A 10,222-nucleotide genomic window follows, 5' to 3' on the forward strand; every position below is an offset into this window, starting at 1 on the left:
AACTGCATAATACTGCTAATGATCGTATTGTACATGGTGATCATACTGTGATTTTAGAAAGTGTCACAGCTTTCGCTCAGAGCAATTTGCCTTTTGACTCTCAACTTTACAAGCAAATCTTCAGTGAAAGTCACTTAAAAGGTGCCCTGTGCAGTTTTTGACTAATAGCGCAGCAGAGCAATATTTCCAATAACAGGTTTAGAGCTCACTTGCTGAATTAGGAGTGACTGATGATGCAGTCTCCGTGTAGGAAAGTGAATGGATACCTGTTGATCATGTCATCCAGCTTGGCTAGGTCAGTGTGGGGGAAGGCGGGCTCCTCCTCCTCCAGCTGAGGGGGACCATCCCCCTGGCCCTGCTCATCTGGTGGGCTCACTGGAGAGTTCTCATTAGATGAGTTAGGAGATGATGTCTAGAAAAACCACAGACAATGACAATCATAGCCTATTGATCTATGCGGATGTAACATTTACCCAAAATTTTACAGTATAGTACACAGTATACTATGTCAGACCAGGCATCAAAACAAAAGTACTTCAAAAAACAAATTCCAAGCAGTAGTGCAACTGACTACATTCAATCCATCAGAATCTTGCACAGATATAAAAATAAGATAGAGATACGGTAATAGCCATGTTGTCACCAAAACTATCTGCAATCTGTTTGTTTTGGGGTTTTTGGGGTTTTATTTTTTTTTATATTAAGACAGTTTAGAGACAGAAAACCAGAAACACATGGTGAGTGAGCAAGCAAGGGTCATGGCATGGAACAAAGGTTCCTGGCTGAATGTCATGGTTATATGGCATGTGTAAAAACCTGATTCTAGAAGTTGGGACGCTGTGCAAAATGTAAATAAAAACAGGATGCAATCATTTGCAAACAAACTGTGTTTACTGACAACAGATTTCTAAAGTGTTCCTGAGCCCATGTAGTAACATCCTTTATACAAGCATGTGTCTCACAAAGAGGTGAACCTCGCTCCATCCTCGCTTGTCAACAACTGTGTTTTTGAAAGATGTCCCTTTCATACCCAATCATGACACTATCACCTGTTGAAAATTAACCTATTTAATAGGGATGGTCATTTCAATCAAAAATAGCATTTTGTAAGTAAGACCAGACCAGAAGATTTTTTTTTTATAATTTAATGACTGTTTGAAAATCATGACCCATTTCCACTGTTTACCTGTGGAATGATACAAACAGACGTTTTTGGAGCATTCCACAACCTTCCCAGTCTTTGTTGCTCCTGTCCCAACTTGAAGTGTGTTGCTGGCATCAAATTCAGAATAAGCAGATATTTACAAAAATCAATGAAGCTGGTCAGGTAAAACATTAAATATATTGTCTTTGTACCATTTTCAGTTGAGTATATGTTAAAAAGGATTTGCAAATCATCGCATTCTATTTTATTGCTTATACAGCGTCCCAACCTTTTTATTATCAGGATTGTATTAAAGCACAAGGCAGCGTTGCATTCTTTTGATTTTGTGTCAATTTACAATATTGATAAAATGTGACTTAGCTATAAAGAAGGACAAGACCAAAAAAGGGACTGACAGCTTTGTTTCATCTCCAGCATGACCAGACATCAAGTTCAAATGCAGTGTTTAACCAACAGTATCATTTTAACACATGTGGAAAAATGCTGACATAGTGGCACAGCAACCACTTTTTAAGACATTGTTGTCTTATCATTAACTGAAACTGCAGGCTGTTCTTTAATTCATTTGTGTGCTCACTTGGTCACTCACAAACAAGCTGTGCAACTGCACTGCTGTTTTGATGGAGCGCATTGGGGCATTTTGATCATTAGTGTACTCAGAGCATTCAAACAAAAATCAGAAATAAGTAATGTAACTAATACTTATCAATCAACAATTCAGTCAAACAAAGAAAGTGCAAGATCCACATGGAACTCACTTCTTCACCTGCAAAGCAAGAGTGGAACTTCACTTGCTGTTATATCGTATACACCTGTTTCTATGGTGACATATACCAATGGAAAGCCAAGGCCTACTTCCTCTATAGGGTAGGGTTTCCATTGTTCTGGTCACCAAGTGCATATGCATGTAGGTATAAAGAAGCAGGTGTCTCTCCTGAAATGCCTTTCCACAGAGCCATTCACGTCATAATATCATAGTATTTGGCATACAGGGAAATGCTCTTTTCATACTTATCTACCTACAGGAACAAAAAGTGAGGGCTGACAAGGTTATGTTAGAATTATAAATGTGTTAGTACGTGGGTGTATCTCTGTTACTGCACTGTCAAAAAGAAATTTTGGACAGAAGAGTGTTTGACAAACCAAGGCAGCGATGTGCCTCTATAAATGTGCATTTAAGCACGTGACCATTCCCTTCTTTACTGATCTAACGAGTGTGTATGAACATCAGCGGTGGTGTGAGCAGCTGTGTATGAGAGAGTAAAAGAGGGATACACATAATCGAGAGAGATGCACAACTGAGAAAAATGAAATGTGGGGGTGTGTGGTGAAGGCTCCTTCTGCTTGGCTGACCTACATAGGCAGCTTGCCTCTCACGTCTCACCACGGCTCATCTCTAACCAACACAGGCCCGCACACACACGCATGTGTGCGTGCACACACACACACACACATCCTTTATCCATCACTCAGGAGGCTCTGTTCATTGATGCCTTGCCTTCACTTTCTCCCTCTTTTCCGCTCCCTCCTCCCCTCCCTTTTTGTCCCCTTTGGCATCTGTGTGTGGCTAGGTACGAGCAATATCTGTTCAAAAAAAAACTGTGCTGCAGTGTCTGGACTAACAAAAAAAGAGCTTTCAAAACACACTCCGTTCATTCTCCCTCCAGAGGTTAATTTAATTACATGTGTCTACTGTCAGAAAGGATGTGTGACACATATCATCAATTCAAATACAAGATTATACATACAAGAAAGCAGTAGCCAGCCATAGGCAGAAAATATCAAAAATATTCAACATAAAGGACAAAATACAGTAGGTGCATTGACAGACAGAAAGTAAAGGTTCAATGTTAAGTATTAGCTAGAAAAATGATGCTGACCTGGTTCTGTGGCAGTGGGGGTTGGCTCTGAGCATCAGGTGCCTGGCCCTGGCCCTGACTGTCATTGCCCCCCACCGGAGAGCCACGCGTGGTGGCCGTCATGCTCGCCACAGGGCAGATCTTGGCAATCTTGGCCTCTTAGGGAGCGCTGGCCAGGAGGGAAATCACAGCCACCTCAGCTGTAGAGCAGGGGGAAGAGAGCCCGAACACACCAGAGAGGGACACAAGCACCTGGAGATCTGGATGTGCCGCTGAGACCATTGCATAACCTGAAACAGGGAAGAGGGAGTAAAGGTCAGAATTATCAGCAGGTTAGTAAAGTTACTTGTACCACACAAGCAAAAGAGGCTAGGTGGTCATAATCTGCAGAAATTACCACCTAATTCATCTTGTTGTGAATCACTTTTTCTTTCAAGCTGCCTCACAAAAGTTTTGTGATCAATAACCAATTTAATGTATTATGAATTAGGATGCTCCAGTCAGTCTTTGGAGGGCTGATAGGTGTCACTGATTTAAATTAGATTCAGAGTATCCAGTGCCAACCAAAGCTCTGTTTCTGAGTCATGACAACTGCGTCATCTTACATATACAATTCTTGATATGTCTCCCACATGCAATCGATAACTGAAATTTGTTATATATCTTAAAAACTTGCAAAACCAGAAACACTGTAGTGGCGTGTGTCACTATCAGCCCACCTTGTCAAACAAAAACTATGCTATCCCAAACTTATTGCATCTCTTGTCCCGCCAAATTTTTTTGTCACAGCAGCTGCAAAACTGGTTGGCTTAAACTTTGGCCAGCCCCTGGCACATAGCAAACTCTGATACACCACAAAAGTCATATTTATCCTGAAATTCTGTCTCATTGTGCTAACAACCCGCCCAAAAACAACATTGGTATGATTGGTAGCTTACTTAGTAGTAGGCTACTGTCTGCCTGAATCCATCTTAAGTCCCATCACAGTCAACAACACTGTCTCATATTTGTGCAAGGGCAGACATACAAATATAACCTCAGGTGTGTATGGTGGGAAGCAAGCATCTATGATGTACTGTGAAGTGAAAACCCAGTTTTACACTTATTTTAAGTGCTTTTTGACCATTGTATTGAAATAATATAGACTAAGTCATCAGCAATGCATATCATCAAATTCTGATCTGTGCTTGATAAACTGTGTGCTAAGTTGTGAGAAGAGATAATGGGCACAATAATTAGACACCTCAGAACAATCTCTGAACGCTGTCATACTTTTTCTGATTACCTTGGTCTTCACTGACTCAGTCAATTGCAACCTGATTTATTTATTTATTGCTGTTTTGGCCATTATTTGTATCGATTATCATAAAATTGTGCTCATCAAGTGAACTACTGTGATCTGGGAAATGATGACATTGCTGCATGCTACGGTTTGATGGGTCAAGACTCCCAAGCAGTCAGATGGTTTCAAACAAGCCAGCAGCTCAGCCAGATGATCTAACCCACTTTATTTGGAGGTATGTAATATTCCCTTGCTGCATAGCAAAACTGTGGTAAATACTGCAGGTCAAAGTTAAGCCCGTAAGTTGGCCTGTAAACTGCAAAAGATGTTTACCACAGGCAGTTTGGGTAATACCATTTGCATTCAATTTCTAGTCCAAATATGTTTGTCTAGAGATTTGTTTAAAACTTGCATGAGCTTTTTTGTAACTATTACACTTAAATAGCCATATTACGGCTGAGTATAGTAATTTATGCCCTAATGGCATGAAGCAAGTTCTTCAGTACTCAATGCAGAAAAACTGCCACCCTGACTGTTATAGCACTACTATATCATTAGGTTATCGCTGATGTATTAACACAGAAGCAGGATTTTACTGCTATAGTATGTTGAGGTAGAGCTCAGTTTGAACGTTCCTGTATAGGACTATAATTAATGATTATTTTCATTAGGAATTAATATGTTAATTTTCTCCATTAATCGAATGATTATTTTTTGTAAAATTCTGAAAATAGTGAGAAATGCTGTCACAATTACCAAGAACCCAAAGCAACATCTTTGTAATGCTTGTTATATCCAACCAAATACTGGAATTGGAATCACAGTTTGTTGTTGCATGTCATACCCCTGCCTCTATCACCCCATGCTTCTTGTCAATGTACACACTATGACTATCAAATAAAGGCAAGATGCCAAAAATTATCTTAAAAGAAAAACCCTGCATGATTGTCTAATTGCATGTCTTGCCCTGTCTGACTTCTTTCTGGTGATGTCAAGACACTACCAGACATCAGTAATTAACTTGAGTGAGTGCAATGTAATTATTAATAAGCATCCAAAAAGGTGCAGAAATAAGACTATTGGAATCTGTTAATAATGTTTTAAAAGAGTGGCAGCCACGTGTATAAAAATATATTTTTGGCCAGGATAAATGTATAATAACTACGAATGAAATGCTGTGACATTTGGTACCAACATGTTAGCGCACATGCCTTCATATCAGTAGCAGAAAAGCTTAAGTTTAATATTACAAAATAAGCAATTACGGGTTATTTATTACTCCCCGTTTCTTACAATGCCCAAGACTAACCACTGACTAACCACACACAGTTATTAAAAATCAAAGCAAATCCTGGAAGATACACAATTTCCAAATACACTGTGACCAGATAGGATACAATATGTTGACTGCCAATTATATTCTGCACTTCTGTCAAGGCAATCAACACCACACCTTTCAAGCTTTAGGTCACTAAAATTAACATTTAGGCTATATGCTGGTTCAGAGTGAATGCTGTTTAAAGCATATTTTCCAATTCAACATAGGAAAGGGTTATGCACGTTTTCTAAACTGGCATGGAAGCCAGTACCCTCTTCCACAGCTTTTCCTGTGATCAAAGTAAATGAGGGGCAGGGCATCATAAAGTTAAGGGAACATGATTTGATGGTGTTTAGAAAGAAAAAAACAATAGATAAGGCAAGACTGTTTAACCAACTGAAAATTTCTGTGAAGCTGGCAATGACAATGTGAAGTCGGTTGTAAAACCAAGCTCTAACAAACTGGAGTCCATGAGTCATTATGATCGCAATTTTTCTTAAATCCCATCCACAGTCTTATGCTCAGAAACATCAATTGTTTACCAGATCAGCAAATGACCAGAAATGAGAACAGAATTAAAGTAGAATGTTGAATGCACATTATACAAAAATGAAATATAAATAAAACAACCCACAACATGAAAATATAAACATCATTAGGAACCATAAGTGCAGCTGTTCTGCCCTCTTGTAGTAGAATGATGAAAAATGTTAAAGTATGTCTAGCAAGCATGTGCCTTATAATAAGTTAACATGGGTGTCCTAAAGTGGCTGATTTTGGTGACCATGAATTTGTTTAGTTCATTCCTTATTGAGATATGAACTGGGTGAAACAGTCAACAGTTAAAACGCATGATTGGTTTATCTAGTGTTAGTTTTTCCTTAATCTAAGGGTAGTGAAACTTTACTATTTCCTATCTTACAGGTGGCCAGTGGCATCTGCTTCAGCATCAGCAATCTGGGTTGCAACTGTCTCTGCAGACACCACACTACAGTCATTATTATAGGCAAAATCTGGCATGCTGAGAACGAAATGTCACAACATGTATATAAAGCTACTACCACTCAGTTGCAAGCAATTTACTAATGGGGTGGGGGGATAAGGTGGGTTATTTTCATGACGCACGAAAAACATGTTATGTTTTATCAACAGTGTCAAAATAGTCAGACACAGGGTAACAACAGGGACTATTAGGACAGGCGCTAAGCTAGGTGCAAGTGCGGCCTTTTGGACTGAACCGGCTTTGAGACGTTAACACTAGCTAATAGTGTTATTAATACAAATATATCCTATAGACGGGGAAATCGGCCATGTAACATTACGTGTGTTACTTGGAATATCTTCCAAATTAGACAGTCAAAATGCATATAAAGTACACGGTGACATTACGTAACTATCACTACAAACGCGCCGTCAACAACCGTTAACAGCTGGTGGTTTAGTTAGTTAACGCCTGCTGCTAGCTTGCTGCGGCAACTAACGTTAGGTTAGCCTGCAAAGCGATCCGCCCAGACCACAGAGTAGTGATGGCCTTGTCGTCCAAAGCCCATTGCGCTGAGACACGCAGGCCTCATTATTCGGTCGGGCCTGACATTATGATTGCCCAAGCAAGCCTTTTCTACATAACAGAGGAGCTGAAGCACACAGAGAATTTGGTTAATAACTAAAATCAATATCGATCTAACATCACTTTCCCCGGCGTTATTGTTAATCAACCATGTTCCTGTAACGCCATTTACAATGAACATCGGTCGTGCTAACGTGCTAACGAGGAGCAATCTAGATAAACAGTTAATGTTAGCTGTCCTAGCTAGTTAGTGCTAGCTATCCTACGTGCATTTAGCTACCGTTAACGTTCCTATTTTGACAAGCGGCTTGCTGATATGGCTCGACAACTAACTTGTTTTCCCATCTATTAAACTAACTCTGCCATTGAGCTTAGCGTCACTTTGCAGCCATTTCAGTATTCAAAATAAGGCAACCCAGCTAGCTATCTTAGATAGCGTAAAATATGTTAGTGACAGGGGAGTCGTCTATTTCCTGAAATTTAGTGAGTGAGTGTTCTGCCCCGTATCGTCTAACGCCAAGTTATAACTTGCTAAAAGAAACTGAAAATAAGATTTTGGAGGCACAAGAGATAAAAAAAAATGTTAACGGAAATGTGGCTTTCATAAAACTAGTATTAATGAAATATAAAAAAAATGTGTGTAGAGGATAACTAGATTTCAGTGACTTGTAAACATGAGACGTTTTAAAGGAAATGTTCCTTCTCAGTCTGTAGACAGTGTTCAGTAATGTTTGCGGGTAGCTAGCGCTAGCTTGGAGTAAGTGTATCTAGCGGGATAAGCTAATCAGACTACACGTACTGTTAAGACCATGAATTGCAGTTTAATCGCGCTGACATTGTCAAAGATGCAGTAAGCACTAGCTAACAGAGAAAACCTCACCTGCTAATGTATAACACACGTAAACCAAATGCAGTAATGTTACCTTGCATCCACCACCAGCTGACGCTAATACTAGCAGTAGCCAGCTAACAATCACCAGCCATCGTACCGAGCTAGTTAGCTAACAACTCACCAGGAATTTGATATGACTTCCCCCTCTATTCACGGGCTACGTCCAGCCTTGAACGATGGTGTCGTCGTATATTACATAAACGTGGCCTATATCGGTGACAGTTTCGCTGGACAAAAACCTGTTACTAGAAAGATCTAATTCCTACGTTTTTTCCTCTGGTTCTGGGTGTTTTTCCTGCGTCACCGGCGCGGTAACAGCCCCCTAACTCTATCTAGTCCGATTTCTGGGGCTTGTCACTTCGGTCCCAGCAGTCACTCACAACTTGAATCAGTTCAACATGGCGGAAGCACAGTCGGACACAAACGCTGCTCAGTAAAACAGGCCAGACGACTGTGTGAACTCCAAACAGTTAGCGTTGTTTATGAGCTAGTTTGCACCGCAACGAACAGCAGCTCAGCAAGCACAACACCCGTTGAATGGAAAGGGCATAAAACCCCGTCTCAATTCTGATAAATGACTCCGGTTCCAGTAGCAATATCCAAACCGTAGTTTGGTTAAAACCGAGCGAAAAAAAACCGAGGAACCTCACGCATGGGAGTGTATCGCCTCCTATCGCACGGGGTGGTCATAAAATATATCATGTTTTCATTAAAGTCAAAAATAACAGAACGTAGACAAATTCACCTGTACACTCGAAGTGACATTTAAGCACCTATCAGGCAGGGAATAAATACAGGCCAGGGCTAAACTCGATAGAACCCCATTCCCAAAACTTGCATGTGGAAAAATTGTGTTTGTGTGCAAATAAGTTCAGATTGAGCCTTGGTTAAAGTTAAGCAACAAAACACACCCAAATTTGTTGTGTGGTACTGTGATTAAATGCACATTAATGTGGCCATGTTAGTGCCCCATCAGCTGCAATAAAGGTGTTCTTACAACTACATTCTGAAACAGGGCATCAAAATGAGGTAATAATGCAGAGCCCACCCTGTAGCCCTTATCATGCCAGTTGATATTGTGCTTTAGTAGTAGTGCACATTGCCATATTCCCTCCAGCTCTCTCAAATTTCCAATTGCCAGAGAGTGAACGTGGGGTTTTGAAGGGGACTTGGGGGTGTGGAGCCTGCATTGCCCGCGTGGTAATTCAGCCATGGTTATGGCCACATGCTTCTATAAGGACTGTCAGGTATTTGCTCCTTGCTAGTTTTATCATTTGCTTTCTGAGACCACCTATAATAAACAGAGAACAAATCTCACAGGATTGTTTCCCTCATTAATCAAATGGACCTCACGTGCATGTCCTTAAACAAATTACCCAGCTCGTAATCAATGCAATGCTTTGGATGAGAGTCAGCCAAGTGCCTAGAATATAAAGGAGTCGCCCCTCACTTGCGTTACTGCACTCTAATTACTCAGCTGCTCAACAGAGAGCCACCTTATTATTGAAAATACACTGACCAGAAAAATAGAAACACCACAATATACACTATTTCATCTGTAATGTTTGGATTCAGTTTAGATTGTGGGCAGCCAAATAATGATGGGAGGGGTTGTACTATTTGTAGTGATTCTATTACAATGTAAAGAGTTGAATAGATACTCTATAGCTACAGTGAAGCTGACTGGAATTAGACTTTAAGGGGCACATTTATTTCAGAACCAGTTCACATGGCAGTATTGGGGTAATATATAATATATATAATATTTTATTTTACTTGCATATGAATTCAAAATCTGCTTCTTAGAGTAATTTTTACATACTTTTACATTGTTTGTCAGCCTTTCTTTGCCTATAGGAACAATTTCAGAGATGAGTTTATAGCATTCTTGCCTTCATGTGTCTGTTAAAGTGACAGTTTTATACACGATGTCCTGCAGACATAATTCTGACCAAATACACCACTAAGATCATATTTCCAAAATGTGACGAAGGAAGTTAGTAAATCAGATAATAGAAAATACAGAACAAATTGTGGTATGACTATATGAGTCTTTCCCATCTATTTGCAAATCATTTATGTTTCTCTATAGTGTGTCCTCTACATCTCTTTCAAATGGAAACTCTACATAGAAGGATT

At 39.9% G+C, this 10,222-nt stretch overlaps 1 protein-coding gene across 5 annotated transcripts in view; it reads right to left on the reverse strand.

Moving 5' to 3' along the window:
* usp9 (ubiquitin specific peptidase 9) overlaps positions 1–8,460 on the reverse strand; it is a 40,617-nt gene extending 32,157 nt beyond the window's left edge. For 2 of the 5 annotated variants that reach the window (XM_041950054.1, XM_041950051.1), the window contains exons 1-3: positions 8,205–8,460; positions 3,046–3,314; positions 267–412 (exon numbers count right to left, since the gene is read on the reverse strand). In XM_041950054.1, coding sequence (XP_041805988.1) covers positions 267–412; positions 3,046–3,147 — 248 coding nt within the window. In that variant the 5' untranslated portion in view covers positions 3,148–3,314; positions 8,205–8,460. Of the gene's footprint in view, positions 1–266; positions 413–3,045; positions 3,315–8,114; positions 8,183–8,204 lie in introns of those variants that run through there. The other 3 variants (XM_041950055.1, XM_041950053.1, XM_041950052.1) reach the window with 2 other exon arrangements.
* Between the last annotated feature and the right edge of the window lie 1,762 nt (positions 8,461–10,222).

This window comes from Chelmon rostratus, chromosome 13 (genome assembly GCF_017976325.1).
Source record: "Chelmon rostratus isolate fCheRos1 chromosome 13, fCheRos1.pri, whole genome shotgun sequence".
Classification (NCBI taxonomy): domain Eukaryota; kingdom Metazoa; phylum Chordata; class Actinopteri; order Chaetodontiformes; family Chaetodontidae; genus Chelmon; species Chelmon rostratus.